General features: G+C 42.1%; 2 protein-coding genes across 2 annotated transcripts; one reads left to right on the forward strand and one right to left on the reverse strand.

The window, feature by feature from the left end:
- The first annotated feature begins 7,514 nt into the window (after nt 1-7,514).
- Nucleotides 7,515-8,409, forward strand: LOC119288587 (expansin-A19-like). Its single transcript, XM_037568181.1, has 2 exons — nt 7,515-7,644; nt 7,778-8,409. Exons 1-2 carry the CDS (start codon nt 7,515-7,517, stop codon nt 8,407-8,409), a joined length of 762 nt encoding a protein of 253 aa, XP_037424078.1.
- Nucleotides 8,410-10,452: 2,043 nt separating this feature from the next.
- On the reverse strand, nt 10,453-15,572 carry LOC119284713 (FH protein interacting protein FIP2-like). The gene is made up of 11 exons (XM_037563871.1): nt 15,390-15,572; nt 15,197-15,306; nt 14,979-15,113; nt 14,728-14,883; nt 14,468-14,551; nt 14,259-14,305; nt 14,009-14,082; nt 12,811-12,869; nt 12,023-12,082; nt 11,161-11,241; nt 10,453-10,932 (listed from the first exon to the last, which is right to left on the reverse strand). Exons 1-11 carry the CDS (start codon nt 15,439-15,441, stop codon nt 10,879-10,881), a joined length of 912 nt encoding a protein of 303 aa, XP_037419768.1. The 5' UTR covers nt 15,442-15,572; the 3' UTR covers nt 10,453-10,878.
- Between the last annotated feature and the right edge of the window lie 829 nt (nt 15,573-16,401).

Genomic DNA, 16,401 nt, shown 5'->3' on the forward strand with positions numbered 1-16,401 from the left:
CAAGGCTTGCCTAGTGTTACACTCGGCAAAGACACATCTTCTCGAGAAACAAGTTTCTCATATAAACATGCTTCTCGAGATAGACTGGTTAATTGATAATTGGTTTGGCTAAAATTATATCCCAACTAATCGGTTTGGCTAAAATGTAGTTTCTCGTATAAACATGTTTTTCTTGCATTTTCTGAATGCACCTAATTATGAGAACAAAACTAGAGAACCTAAATGGACACCTTATGGTAAAAGGCAACTTGTTGTGGCGGAAGGCAAGTAATAGTATAAACCTACTTCTAGCAGGTTGCCTCTTATGAATTGTATGTGCGGAAATACATTTTCAAGCTAATGTTTCTGCTGTTCTCAAGAATTCTTTTATGCAATTTTTAGAGTTTGTATTGCTATTTTTAAATGAAAATTAGGCTGGCAGAAAGTAGTGTCGGTTGCTTCACATTTGACTTTGAAACTTTTTCTGCGCTCAACATGCACCGTGACATGTTCCATGTCAGAATTATGCATTTTCTAGAGTTCATTTGCTATATTTAATTCATTTCCTTTATTTCTAAGTATTTAGTGAATATGGAATTCAAACATTAATTGCAGGTGCGTAAAAAAGTTAGTAAAATTGGGTTGAAAATCCTATTTGTATTCTTGAATCCATGTTTATGTCTTATCCAAGAAAACAAAATGAATTCCAATTGTTAAGGTGCCAAAACTCGACCCCGAACATGGAGCTTGTAGGTTATTTAATTTTTAAAAATGCAAAAGAAGTCAGGAAGACGTGAAACTTGGCATGGTGTATCATATGTCATCAATATGTTGTGGTAAACTTTTGAGAAGGTTTCTCTAAAGCTGTGACGTGCACTGCTTGAAATGCGGACCATCTTCGATAAGGAATTTTGGTTTCGATGCGGAAAGAGGCAGGTTTGAACGCAAAGTGTCGATTGATGCATCATTTAAACTTGATTTTTTTTCTATGCTCAACATACAACATCACATGTTCCATGTCAGAATTTCACATTTTTCAGGGTTCATTTGTTATATTTAAGTCATTTAGTGGACTTCTAGGCATTTAGTAAATCTAATTCAAATTTGAACTGCAAGTGCATGAAAAAGTTTCCAAAACTGGGTTGAAAAATCCTCTTTGTGTTCTAGACTTTATGTTTAGGCATTATACAAGAAAAAAAGTGGGATTCCAAACATCAGGATGACAAGATTCGACCCCTAACATGGAGCGTATTGGTTGTTTCAATCAAAAAATGCAAATGAAGTCTGAAAAAGATGAAACCTTGCATGGTGACATTATATGATCCATACATGTCGTGGTAAAAAATAGAAGGTTCCGTAAAAATTATGACGTACATTGCTTAGACCGAACCATCTTCGTTGAAGGATCGTGATATAATCAAAATTCTATCTACAAGTTCATGATATAATCGACAAAATGGGTAGAAAAAACTCAAATTTAGGTTATTAAGTATATTTGTAGGCATATTTGTGCATACCAGTATAATTTTAATTGCATGATTTATTTTAATTAAAGATGTTGAAAAAAATGTTTCATTGAGCTCAAACTTCGCTGTTTTGCTTTGAATCTTCATTGTTTGAAAACAAACATCCAAAACTATATAATAAAAATATATTCATTATTTGAAAAAATTACACATATAAAAAATAAATGTTAATCTATTGATTTTATTTTAAACTATTATTACGCCCTCTAAATATATAGTTATATTGAAAACATGTCAGTATTGATGAAAACACTAACCTTCTTTAAAAAAATTGAACTGTGAAGGGTGAACCACGACCAGGGGCTACGTGAAGCTGACTTACTAAAATGTAAGCTGACTCAATTCCTCATTAGCTACCTCAACCTCCTCATAGCCGAAAAATTCCTCTTCACCTCTGATTGGGATCACCCATTAAGTGGAAAAGTGTGTTGATTTGTGGCAAGGTAAACTCATAACATCTAGGGCGAGGCTGACCCTTACGAACATGTGCATCTAGGCCATTCCGTCTTATGACAAGGGCTTGTTCGTTCCTCTTGGATGATAGGACACACATCCAATTCAACAAATTTAGATTGTGCTTCTTCTCAAAGTTGACCCTATCAAGCAAAAATATCACATGGTCGTTGCGAGGACCTTTTTAAGCCAAGAGCACATGGAGGACTCGGCATCACAAAATTCGAGGAAAATGAACCTCACCCTTTTAACCAAGTGGATTTGGAAGATTTCTCAAAATGACTTTAGTCTATTGGCTTAGTTCTTAAAGGTTAAATACTACCCAAATTCATCTTTTTCACTTCGAGGAAAAAAGGCTCTCAATCATAGAATGAGATCCAGAAATGCAAAGATACTTTTAACTTAGGTGACGGGTTCTCTATTGGAAACATGGCTGACACCAAATTACGGCTCACCAAAATGGCTTCATGATACGTCGCTTTATGCCAAATACCTAGATCTACTCATGGCTGCTTCTGGCCCCTATATCCTTGTCAAGGATGCGCTACGACACAACCAGATTAACTTAGGCTTCCTTAAAATCCTAGCGACACGGAGACGGTATCATGGGACACCTTGATCCTCAACCTTGGTCATGTCCAGCTTTCAAACAATAGGGATATTATCCACTGGGACCTTGTGAATTGGCTACTTCACGGTCAAATCTACGTACACTAAAATTATCCGTGGCCCCTAGATCCATTAGGCCAAGGCTCTTTGGGCCACTGTCGTCCCTCACAAAATTTGCATTTTCCTCTGACAAGTGACCAAAGATCGTCTCCACTCGGCCATCAACCTCAAAACTGACGTGGACCTGAGAATGGTTCAAGTGCTCTTTGTGGGCCCCTAGAAGATGTGGATCATATTCTGTTCCAATGTCCGCCAGCCAAATTATGAAGGAGTTATGTTTGGGAATGTTTCAGCTGCACTTGGGACCCTCATTCATTCTAGTAGATTCTTCTCCTCCTCCTCGATACCTGGGGTAAAATACTAAGGATTGTGTGGCATACGGGCCATGTGTGGGCTCTTTGGACTAGCCGCAACAAACTGCCTACTGAGAGAAAGATATCGAGTCGGCCCGCTCACTACATATTCAAGTTGCTGAATATTAGTTGGGCTCCAGGCCCACTTAACAATTTCAGAAAACCTCTAAGGGCCCATGCTGTCAATTGAGTGGTGCGGAAGTTTAGTCCCACATGGCTAGTTGAGAGAGATGTATACCAACTTATGAGGTGAGCTCTTCTCCCACTAGTATGAGTTGGTGTGAAGGAAGGAGAGGTGTTCCACACGCGCGCTCCTCCTCCCCCGCCCCGCCCCCGCCCATATCTTCTATTCGTGATTTTTCTGCTGCTATCCGTGATTAGTGGAACTTCCTCTTTTCAGATTTCCTGTCGAAGAAGAAATTAACCCCGAGTACAGATTTTTCAGATTTCAATCAAACTCCTTTTCAACGCAGATCCCTCTTTTTCTGTAGTCTTTACAGGTCGTTCATTCGTTTTATGAAGATGAAGATCCATCCTTTTCGAAAAATGAAGATGAAGATCATCACCGTACATATCTCTTTCTCACACTCCGATTTCTTCTGTTGTTTGGGATTAGAAAAGAGGAGCTCGGATTTTTGGTCATGGCTAATAAGAAGCAGCAAAATCTTGCAATTTTTAATCTTCTACCCTCCAGGTACCTTGTTCCGAGCCTTTGTTAGCAATTTTTTATTTTATTAACAGGGTTTTTAATTTATTGTTTCATTTGTATGTGTGGCAATTATCAAGATGTTATTTAGAATGTATCCATCTGGTAATGAGTAAATAAAATAAAGTTGCATATGAGTTGATTGATTTTCATAAAGGAAATATTGACATTTTTAAACAACTGATGCAAGTACTTCTACTAGAAATTCTGAAAAATGCCTTTTGTTACTGTTGAAGAACAACCCAGTGAAAATAGGATGATAATACTAGAGTAGGCACAAACCTAATAAAAAAATATAATTGCCAATTGAGAAAAGCAACCAATTTTTCTGTGAATGCTTATGACCTTTATTTGTTGGATAGTCAACATGACAAGGCAACACAAATTATAGCTCATCGAGAATTTAGTTGCAATTGAAATAGAGAAAAATGTGGCCTTAGGGCCCCTTTAAGCCGTCTTGCCCCGGGCCCCCGAACTCTCAAGAACGGCCCTGCATGCGCTTCACACCTCCATTGCTCCCTGGTCGTTCCTTTCACTACTGCTGCCCTCGGTGATCCCATCCCGTCTACCGCGTACATGGCTGACGGGAGAGCAGGCCTCCGAAACCCCGCTTCTCTAGATCCTGTACGGGAGAGAGGCGATTAGGTTTTTGAAGAGCGTCTCCTACGCGACTGCTCGCCTTGGTTCAACTACTTCATCTACGTCAACTACTTCTGCGTCACCTTCGTCTTCACCATGAGCACTGACTCCGACCGTGCGGCTGCCGAGAAGGCTGCTGCGGACAAGAGGATCGCAGACGAGGCCGACGTCTCCGCTGTTGCTACGGCCGACTGGTCTACTGGAGGGTATAACACATTTACACCGCTCCTGTTTACTTTCATGTGTGCAATACTAATGGTTTGCATAGATGTTTCTACTATCTGCCTAGTACGTGTGTACATCATCAAAATTCAGTATGTCATTAGCACTGCCTATGTCATTGTTCATGATTTATTATTGGATTAAATTAATTAAACAATTGCTTAATTTCTCAACACAAGTGTCCTTATCTTTCAGCAGTGGAGACCTATGGGAAAGAGAAAAGGTGGCAAGGTAGCTCGAGCGGTACAGATCCACCTTAATGATGTTCACTTCGTCAATAGAAACATGCCTCATTGGTATCTTCGTTGGGTGTGCCATTTGTCTATGTTATATTCTAGGTCCATGTATCTTTGACATGGCTTGTAACTTACATCGATCTTATGCTCGGATTGTAACCCTTTAACTATATTATGTATATTGGCCTTGTTGGCTTTATTAATTGAAAGTCGGGTACTCCGCCTTTTATCTAAAAAAACCTTGAAGACAACATCCAGAGCTGGGGACCAAGCACTGCACATCGATTTCAATAGCGCAGGATGGCGGAAGGGCTTAGTCATATGAAACCTAAAGAGTGTAAGCGAACGACTATCATTTACCAGATCTAACTCACCCAAAAAGTTGAGCTTGACCTCTTCTTCCCCATGCGGCTTGAGGCCCGCGAGGATTTCTTCGATTTCAGCGTCGTGATGCGATGAGGACTCCCTCATACCAAACACAGATGGATTGCATGCTGGAGAACTCTCAACCGTGAAGGATCGCAATGATCGAGGATGAGATTTCCATGGTTATGATGGGTACTCCTGCATGTGCTGCCAAAAGATTTTATGGAACCCTATGAAACTCTAGACAGGTTGTGGTCTGCATCTTTATTTTTTGTTTTGACTGGTTTACATGTTTGCTACTTTTTAATAATGATTGTTGTGTGCATCACAATTATGCAGTTGGCCAAGGTTAACCCCTTTTCTGAAATGATGTGGTTTTAATATATCTTACATGTTTAATACTTAGAGTGCAGACGTCAAGGCAAAAGTATTGTTGACAAGGCAGAGGTGCTGTACATACATGAAAATGATCGACAACTTGGTTATAATGTAGATATCGTTGTCTAATCAACAGGTCCGTGATACAGTTTGAAGGTGATGGTGACTGAAGTTCATCAACGCATAGACTTGACTGTCGAATTAAAAAGTTGGTACTTTTAATTTACTTCATGAAATAACTGGATGATACACAGTACCATTTTCATTGGTCCTAAAAGAATAAAATGGTAAGTCTAGCTTGAGTTGTTACTGGAAATGTTTTGATCATTCAATATGCTTCGAGCAGACAGATTATCTTTGGATCTTAAAACAATTTGCCCAACCTTATAGCTACATGGCCTCTTCATTTCACTTCATAGGACACAAATTCTAGAAAATTGGATAATATAAGAATTTGCAACAAATAATTATTGATGGTGCCACATAAAAGCATATGAATATTTCCAAAGCATTGAAGTTAATTGAAGTTTTCTCATTAAATTTGACACAAAGGAATCTTAACAAAATAATTCATGCATGAATTGTGATAGCACAAATATAGCAAAACACATAGCAGAACATTTATGAGGATTACACGCATTCAAATATTCTTTAATAATCCCATTGAATCAAAGGGGCCTTCAAGTAATTTGCAAAGTTTGGTCAACCCGAAAACCCTAGAACACTAATTGGTTTTCTCCACAAATAAGTGATCAACTTTATGGTTTTTTTAAGTTAGCATGGACATTGGATGCATGAAGCAAAATTAATGGTATTCATATAACAAAACCAGCCTGAAGAGTTTCACGTAAGAAATTATGTTGCAGACACAACTGTCGTATAGTTGCATGATTGTAATTGATCATATGGCTCATTCAGTTGACAGGGATTAAGTAAATAATATATGCTTGCATACACATTGATGCCTTGGTATGCTTATCATGTTTCTTATGCTGCACTCCGAGTGTAATTAAAACAGGCTAACTGATAAGAATAACCCGCATATATAATACAGCTATTGAGGAAAGATGTACATTAATCAAGTAATCATGCATGTTTTCTCTAAGTAAATTAGGCTACCAAGTAATAATGCTGGTTTAGTCGTCTGGCCTCCACAAGAAGCAAACAAGAGGACGCAATGCATGCATATTGTTTGACTACTTCAATGGTTTGCTCGATATACGGTAGTTAGTTTAGAATGCGACAGTCGGTTGTGGAGCTGCAAGGATTTGGAGAGAGTTGGGCTTGCAGTTAGAGACAGTTTTAGTTAGTGTTGGCTAGCAGGAATTACAGCACTACCTAAAGAACAGTTTTTAATGTAAAAATACTCCGGCTTTCGCTTTCAGCTACTTGCCTATCCAGTTGAAAATTGTACATTCCGAATGTAGGTAGCAAAGAAAATTGGACGTTTGCATATTATCTGGTGCGAAATACGACTGATGCCTTAATTGAACGGTTGCATCTTCTCTCAATCAGTGTATAGGAAGAAGTTTTCTCCTGATACGTTGATTGAACAGTCGCTAATCATCTCTAATTCCACAAAAGCGAGCTAGCTTTTGCTGCTACTACAAGCTATAGACTTAGTAGACTAGACTCTGGAAGCATGTTAAATTAGTTGTATTCAGTTAACCTATCATTTTGAATGTAGTTAATTAAGAAACGACATACCGATCAGACTTGCGTTCAATGATTAGAGCGCGCAAGTCCATCGGTGGAGGTTGCATCCATACGATCGTTGGAACCGCGATCTCATATGTTAGTTAATTATAAGACGACAATCATTCCTCTCGATCTCATATGCTAGCTAGATCCTATTTAAGCACCACCATTGTCGCAATCATTCCTCACCTCCAAATCCACCCTCGATCACCACAATATCTACCAAGCTAGCTAGCTGCGAGAGAAGCTCAATCATCTCTCCATGTTTCTGGGACTCTCGAGCAGAAAGATGGCAGCTGGGATGCGCTTCCTACAGCTGTTCGCCGCCGTTCTCGCGTTCTGCTTCGCGCCGGCCAATTCCGACTGGATCCCGGCCACCGCCACCTTCTACGGCGGCGCCGACGGCTCCGACACAATGGGTAAGCTAGCTAATCAAGACTTAATTCCGGCTTGCTCCGGCACCATCAATTTTCCCAATATTACAATTTACGGTATGCATGCAATGCATTGCGTGTGTGCGTGTCTGAATGTGTTTGCATGTGCAATATCTAGGTGGCGCGTGTGGGTACGAGAACCTATATGTTGCAGGGTACGGGATCAACAACGTGGCGCTGAGCACGGCGTTGTTCAATGACGGTGCATCATGCGGGCAATGCTACGCCATCATCTGCGACACCAGCAAGACGGATATGTGCAAGCCCGGCACGTCCATCACCGTGTCCGCCACCAACTTCTGCCCTCCCAACTGGGATCTCCCCAGCGACAACGGCGGGTGGTGCAACCCTCCTCGACACCACTTCGACATGTCACAGCCCGCCTGGGAGAACATCGGCATCTACCGTGCCGGCATCATCCCCGTCTTCTACCAGCAGGTCAAGTGCTGGAGGCAGGGCGGCGTTCGGTTCACCATCAACGGCTTCAACTACTTTGAACTGGTGCTCGTGGCCAACATCGCCGGGAGCGGGTCAATTAAGAGCATGTCGGTGAAAGGGACCAACACCGCGTGGATCCCGATGTCCAGGAACTGGGGCGCCAACTGGCACTGCCTCTCGGGACTGGTGGGGCAGGCGCTCAGCTTCGCTATCACCTCCACCGGAGGCCAGTACCTTGTCTTCCAGGATGTCGTGCCGGCTTGGTGGCAGTTTGGACAAACCTTCACCACCTGGCGCCAGTTCGACTACTAGAACAAACACTACTAGTATTATCAAATCATTTCTAGACATATAGACTACCACTATTATTATCGACGAGGTGTCGTTGTACATGTAATTTCTCATCTACACGTATGATTGTTTCTTTGATTTATTTTCATTAACTGTTCGGTTCCTCAATCTACTGTAAATTGTAGCCTCACCTATTCAAAGATTATTTGGTGTCAAACTACTAGAGGAGACCAATGTTTAATATGAACCCTCAAACCACCGATGGTTTGTCTTGAAAGCAATCATCAGACCTTTACAAACTTTACCGGGAAACAGCACACGCAAGGATACTTCCAGGAAAGACTCCTGCCACCTAAGATTCCCAAAACTCCAAGGGTAACAAGTTTGGTATAGCATAAGTAGGGGGGTCACGATTTATTTTTTGGTGGAACTGTAGATCTAGGGTTCCTCTTTGAATCCTCAAACTTTTATTGGAGGAATCAATGGGGAATGGGATTTTTTTTCAGTTCAACAATGGGGGGGTGCGGCTCAAATTTTGAGGATTGAGTCTAGAGGTAGAGGAAGGGTGGCTTATATATAACCCCCTTTAAATCCTTTTAATTGTTATCCCCACTTGCATTGCACTCTGGAGGTCAGGGGTCCGGAGCCCTAGAGATCCATCCTATCCATAACCAAAACCTGAGGGTCGGTATCCTGGAGATCCTGGGTATGGAGCCCTGGAGATCCGTCCTATTTAGAGAAGGTGTCATTGGGTACCCCGGAGATCCAGGGGTCAGGGGTGGAGTACGGGGTGTCCAAAGGCGATGTCAGCTGGAACTAGAGATCTGGGGGCCTTGGACCCTTGGAGTTCCGAGGTATACAGAGAGGATGCCAGTGTTGGGTTTGAGATGGGCTTTTCTAACATGGCTTTGTGTGTGGGTTTTGATGAAAATGGTGTATCATGATCCCCAAACTTATACAAGACCTAAACCCCGCTTAATAGTTGGGCCTTCCTACGATTCCAGAACCAAATTCTCTTACCTTTTGCAATAGTGGACACCTTTTTACCCGGATGTGGGGTCTTTTTCACCTCCATCCTTTTCATCAATTGTGACTAAACACATGAGAATCACTCAATTAAAGTGTTAGTCCCTTTTTTGCACAAAAAGTGTTAGTCCATCTAATCATATGACATGAATACTAAAACACACTTCAGTGGATCGATACATTTTCACTTAAGGGGCTAGATGAACATTAAAACACACTGAAACTAGACAAAATTTAACCAAAGTCAGAAAATGTAACAAGGGTCACAAGCGGTGACAGGTGGTGGATGCATGCATGTAGCACGGTGCGAGGAGCGAGAAAGCGTCCTGGGGTGAAGAGGAAGAACAGACAGCATCGTTGTGACAAGGGAAAGGTGGTGGCGGCGTCTACTAATGGGCAGGTGTACGAATTTGTCTGGGACTGGAGCGGTGGTGCGGGCACTGCTCCTCTCTGTGGCGATGTTGTATGCTCGATATAGATTGATGGATCCGTCTGCTAAGACGGCAACGACAAATGATGATTGAACACCAAAAGCTAGCATGGGTGTGTTTGGTTGCATATATCTTTTTTGCCTCCTTATATGTGTGACTGAATTGTGCCTAGATGGGTGAATACAGGCTAAAAACCATGTTTTACACATAGTTTATGTGTCTGCATCCTCCTCAACCTATCTAAGACGAAACGCATGGCTGGTGTTTGGTTCCAGGCATGTTATGTGACCCAGCCAAAGGCTATGTCAATGAGAATGGTCGATGGATGAGGCCGAGTCGGTGAGAATGCACACAACCAACCAACCAACCACGCCCCACATGATCTCAGTCCCTGGTGGAGATACGTGGCCTGAATAACGTGCAAATATGATCTCAGTCCCTGCAACTTACACATCCGATCGGTGGTTGTACATACGCTATATCTAGTACCCTGCTGCTGTCAAAACAAGGAAAAGATAAGACTTTGCCTCGAAACAGGTGTGAGAATGTGACTGCTCTGAGAACGCAAGTACCTGAAACAATCCACAAACCAGGCATACACCACGTGTACTTTGCAATCCACGCAGAAGAAACATCATACACCAGCCTCCTCCAACAATTCAGATACAGATACAGCATCCCCATATGCAACAGCTGTGCGCATATCGAATTCCTTGCGCCACGATGAAGATTTAGCACAGGTATCTAACATTAACAACTAGCCAGACTCATCGAATTCTAGCCGGAGTGTGATGTAACAATTCTTTGTACAACAATCAACACTGAGAGGCATGACAGCAAGAAACTATTTGCCCCGGCGTGCATGTGTTTTGGTACACCGAATGCCTGAACGTTTGCGTACCCATTTGCATTCGAGTTTTTCTTCAGACGTACTGCTCTTCTCCATCACAACCACTAAGATCAAAACCACAAGACATTGCAGGCGACAGATCAATTTTGTAAAGTGTACATGATGTCAGCCTCTCTTCTTGTACTATCTGATAGCTCCAAGAAGATTTGCTCCTCCAAGCTTAGCACCAGTTAAATCCTGTTACCAAAGCAGACATAGTTTAATTTTTAAGATGGAGATAAACAAAAGAAGGCAAGATTCTTCAGGATTTCTAATCCTATATAACAAAAAAATGAAACAGGAATATATAACAAATTATTGCTCTTTGTATTTGCAAAATAATTGGAGTAGATAAATTGGTCAAATTATGCATGAAGTGAAAAATTCACTATCCAGGTAAAGCAAATAGCAAACAGGACAACATACAGTTTCACGCAAATCAACTTCTCTCAAGTAGGCTCGCTGAAGATTTGCCCCTTGCAAGTTTGCACCCGACAACTTAGCCCCCTGCAAACCAGACTAGCTTAGCATAGGGGTATGAATGACATAGTGAGGACAAGTATGCGAATACATTGTCAAGTAAGACACCAGAAAAAAATGTTTGACTTCGCTAATGTCTTTTCATTTATGCATGCTTCATCAAACAGAATAAGTAAACAACATGGCTTACGTAACATATCGAACAGTCAATATTCTGGACAAAGATGATGGGTACTGACTCCATGTTATGATAGTTTACTGAGCTTAGTACATTTTAACTTCTGTGAATGTTAGATGCTTACAGAGAACTAAAGAAAGCCCTGATAAATACTCCCTCTGTAAACAAATATAAGATGTAACGTCTTATATTAGTTTACAGAGGGAGTAGATGTTTGTGAGAACTGAACGCTGGCTTGGATAGCTAGAGCTCGCGGGTGTAAGCTTGCCCAGCCACATTCGATCCACAGGGAGGTCACATTTCTACCTAAAAAATAGATGTTTGTATATGCTGACATTATGACACTACTTAGTACGGAAGAACATTTAAGATGATAGCACACTTTATTTTAGCTGGAAGCTTCAAACTCTTCAGTTCCAAACATGAGTAAAGACAGACTACAGATCCATAAAATTAAAATTCAAGCTTTACGATGAACAGGCATGTATGATATAGAGTGTGTAACATACTAAGATTTGCTACAATAGTTTGACAACAAGATATTGTGCCACACTAGATATGAACCAGATAATCAGCAGACTGTAGCGGTGAGGTTCGTTTTAATAAATTTCTATGATGAAGTTATTTTACCTTGAGATTGGCCCCTTCAAGGTTAGCTCCATTCAAATCGGCACCCGTAAGATTAGCATTCTGAAAGTTCATTGGAATTCACAATAAGACACACAAGAAATGAAATAATCAACACCTAAACTTTGACGTTTTCTAATTACTAAAAAGAATATTTATAGAAATCTTCTATGTGTGACTGTCTAGAGAAGAACGACATGGACCTGTGGGGACAAAAAGATAGAAATTTGTCCTGTATGAAGTTCAAATTTCGGGCACCCATAGTTTTGATGCTTTTTGAGTTGCTAAAAGTAACTCCACAGGAAGCTTCTACGTGTGACTATCTAGGGAAGAACAACATGGAACTATGAATACAAATAGATAAAACATATGTCCTGCATGCAGCTAATACTTTGGGCATGTGCTGGACTCTGTTTACATATTTCGGATGCTACACACGTTGCAGAGGTGGAAAATAGATATACATAAGTGCCACTAGTGGCAGAATTAGCATCTAAGAAGTATGCTTTGCGTCATTGTTTATAAGGCGGTAAGATAAGCACCAACCACCCTGACGCCTAAGTGCCTAAAGCAGACATAATCGTAAGGCGCTGCCAGGGCGTCTTGCCGCCTAAGCGATTAAGGTGGGACGCCTTATAAACAATGCTATGCGTATGGTGTTGTTCATTATGATTATTTTGTATGGTGAACAGCGACTTCATATATCACTATGTCAGCAGGGACTTTCAGCAGCAAAACACAAAACAGGGAATGTTTATGAAGAAATACACTACTCACAACAATTTGCAAACCTGTAAATGGGCTGAACGGACATCTGTCTCAATGAAGCTACATCCCGTTAAGCATGCATCTGCAAAATTAGTCTAGCAAATCAATCACTTCATACTTGGTTTTGTGAACCATAGCAACTTATAAGAATCTTTTCAAGTATATGATTAAATCTACTTTTGCACCCCGCAAAGGGAAAGAGAGGGCAAAGGACAGCTTAAGGGCATCTCCAACGCTGACCCCCAAACCGCACACCGCATCCGTCCGCGGACAGGGGGACCAGTCCACGGACAAGGATGCAGGAGCCAGCCATCCAAAGCTAGCCGCATACATCCGCCACCCAGTTTTTTTTAAGTCCGCACGCTCAAACTAGCCGCAAATCTAGTTCCAGTTTAGATAAAAAAATGTTCAAATGCAGCAGTAGTTCTAATTTAAATATTACAATCCAACAAAGTATTCAAATTGTAATGGTTCAAACTTGAATTTAACTAGCACGTATGTACTAGTTGTCCCCTTTGACCTCCCAAAGATCCTCAATCAAATCTTCCTTCAGTTGCTCATGAGTTGCTCGATAAAGAATTTGTTGATGCATTTGAACAAACTCATCAAATGTGGCCGGATTCTGGTCCGAAAGTTCGATAGGATCACCCATGTTCTCAAATTCAAGAGCTATGGCAGCATCCTCACCCTCATCCTCCACAATCATGTTGTGCATGATCACACAACATGTCATCACCTCCCACAAGGTCTCCGGATCCCATTGTTTTGCAGGTCCACGAACAACTGCAAAACGTGCTTGCAGAACTCCAAATGCCCTCTCAACATCCTTTCTAGCTGCTTCTTGTTTTGGGGCAAGGGGGAGACGGAATCGTCGAGTTCCAGCAAGGGTGTGGCGGGAGATCAGGGTGGTGAAGCGGTGGCGGATGCAAGAAAGGAAACGGATGCAGAGAAAGATGGGAGGATGGAGGCGCAGGTCCAGGAGGGGTTCTGGGTGGGCCGGGAGTGTCGGAGTCCTACGTGGCTTTGAAGATGCCCTAAGATGGTAAGTTACAAAGAACTGCCCTAGTGATACAGTGGTCACAAAAGCAAGAAAATGTTTAAACAGGAGAAGCTTCAGATTTACTTTAGCAATATACAGTGTGTATAAACAAAAAAAAAATACAAAATAAGCTGCGATCAAGTTAAATACATGATTTGGGGTAGGGTGAGGTGATTGTATACCTTGCAGGTTTGCGCTTTGAACGTTTGCTCTGTCTAGGACAGCGTCTTGAAGATTTGCTCCAGTAAGCTCACACCTGTTATTATCCAAAAATGAGCACTTACAAACAGCATATACAAACAAAAATCAGCATATAAGAAGGGAAATGGATATTAACCAGTTTCTTAGGCACCCATACAAAAAGAAAAAGATAGAAAATATCATCTTAGATAATATCGACGAGACCAGAAGAAGATCGACGGTGTATCTTACTCATGTAAATTTGCCTGTTCAAATGAAGAATGTGCAGCTTCCACCAGCTGCAAAAAAACATGCAGTGCAACGCGTTAATGATACAGTATTTCGTATTACATACAAGAATATCTTGGAAAGTTCCATTAGCTAGTGAAACTGGATTGAACTACTTCAAAAGAAGATAACTGACAGCGCAGAATCTTGGTGTGAGTGATAATGTGATATACCCTAAATTTTGCTTTATGAAGATTAGCACATGAAAAGTTGGTTCTCTCGATGCACGCATAACTGAAGTCCACCTCTGATAAGTCCTGCAAAGTACCAAAAAATGCATTTAAAATAGTGCAATTAGTAAACAAGGAAAAAGGAAAATTGCTTTTTTGACTTTATCATCTATGTAAGATAAGCTGACTAAGTACAGGAATTGCAGCTGTAAACGGTAATGGCAATAGAGAACAACAAGCAGAGAGTCTTCCTAGAATCTTACAAGTTTAGATAGATCAAGGCCGGATAGATTCAGGCCACGAAATCTGATTTTCTGGGCTTGAATGCACTTGATCACATCTTTGCGTGTCAATTCAGCCTCACACGAATTCTCAGTCTTTTTGGAAGCCAATTTCTCATTAATGTAATCAGCCAAACCCTAAACAAACCATCAGTATGTGACTACAGCTGATTCCCAAGCTAGAACCCAATAAATGAATGAAAGGTACAATGGAGAGTTTCTGAATCAATTACGAGCAACTGGTAGTACTCCGCCTCTCGCAGGAGTTGGTGGTGTTCGGACTCCGAGAGCGCCGGGATGGCACCGTCCCTTAGCCAATTGAGGATGTGCCTGAAATGCTTCCCATCCCTGTCCACGAACACCGCCCCCTGCACCCACACTCAGCCTCTGAGCCTACAGCAGCCGGAAAATCGCAACGAGAGAGGCAGGGAGCGCCGTCGAGGGACCGTACCGTGGTGGGGTGGTGCGGGAGCGTGTGCCTGCCGCTGAACATGGCGGCGAGCATGGAGTCGGGCTCCCGCTGCGTGAGCGTCTCGGCGGTGGTCGCGTACTTCGTCCCCCCTGCGCCACAGACAACACCGCAGTGATAAGCCTCGAGTTCGCGGCCGCGTGGGCCAGACGGGAGCGAGGAATAAGGGACGGACCGATGTTGAGGAGGACCGGCGCGGCGGAGGAGGAGGACTCCGGCGACTGCATCGGCGCCTCGGCTCGGCGGCTCAGGGTGGAGAGCGGCCGGGGGTTTTGCCCGTGGCGACGAGGTAGGTAGGTGAGGAGAGCGGAGCGGAGAGGGATCTGGAATTCTGGATTCAGGTGGGGAGGCCGGCCGGGTCGACTGTTCCACTTGCTTCGCCGCTCCCTAGCTTAGCCCACACACTATTGTGTTCGCTGGTCGCTCTCTATTTTTTTTTCATTGTTTTTATTTTACTGATGTTAAATTGCTTTCTTTATAACTTCCTTCTTTGTAATATGAACTGATTTTGTAAATGTTCAAATTTATGGTTCGGTACAATTTTCTCCTTCCATTTTTAATTATAAAAATAGTACTAACCAATGCATGAATAGCCTTGAAAGTATATGAAATTACAAGCAAATCACTCATGAAACCAGCATTGCCCTCCTTCTGCAAGCATCGGCGGCGCGTCGCGAGCAGAGTTCGACTCTAGATCCCCATATTACCGAAGCAACCTTGTTGAAATTCAAGAGTTGAGGAAGCAGTGTTGGAGAAGTCGTCGATGTATTTCAAAAGATGTCTTTGACCACCATATGGACTAATTGATGACCTGAAAAAGCTAGCACCAGGGAGGGGCCAGAAGATAATCTCAAAGTTTGGGCGGATATAATGGAGGGATACAAACCTCGCAAGTCCCCTGACAGAGCCGCATCTGGCTAAACTTTATCGGACAAAGAAGGAACCAGAGAACAAAATCATGTCACGATGTCATCCTCTTGTTAAAACGCCATGCCATGACAAAACCCTAATCACGACGGATTGAACGATTGCAGATCAACACCATCCTCGACTTTGTCAACGTTGCTCCAAGGAAGCCGTTGACTTGGGAAAAGTCAATGAGCCATTAGTTTCGAGCTGTCGTTGCACCAACTCCACTAGTGATAAAGAACAAGCATACCCTTAAAATCACATAACCAACATGCCAT

Source organism: Triticum dicoccoides, chromosome 4A (genome assembly GCF_002162155.2).
Source record: "Triticum dicoccoides isolate Atlit2015 ecotype Zavitan chromosome 4A, WEW_v2.0, whole genome shotgun sequence".
Taxonomy (NCBI): Eukaryota; Viridiplantae; Streptophyta; class Magnoliopsida; order Poales; family Poaceae; genus Triticum; species Triticum dicoccoides.

What these genes read in the sequence shown, in the direction of transcription:
- LOC119284713 (XM_037563871.1), bottom strand. Translation starts at nt 15,441, where the DNA reads ATGCAGTCGCCGGAGTCCTCCTCCTCCGCCGCGCCGGTCCTCCTCAAC. An exon ending in TTCATAAAGCAAAATTTAGG is followed by an intron (nt 14,306 to 14,467) that starts GTATATCACATT and finishes GTTTTTTTGCAG; the next exon opens with CTGGTGGAAGCTGCACATTC. An exon ending in GAACAGGCAAATTTACATGA is followed by an intron (nt 14,083 to 14,258) that starts GTAAGATACACC and finishes GGATAATAACAG; the next exon opens with GTGTGAGCTTACTGGAGCAA.
- LOC119288587 (XM_037568181.1), top strand. Translation starts at nt 7,515, where the DNA reads ATGGCAGCTGGGATGCGCTTCCTACAGCTGTTCGCCGCCGTTCTCGCG. An exon ending in CGACGGCTCCGACACAATGG is followed by an intron (nt 7,645 to 7,777) that starts GTAAGCTAGCTA and finishes TGCAATATCTAG; the next exon opens with GTGGCGCGTGTGGGTACGAG.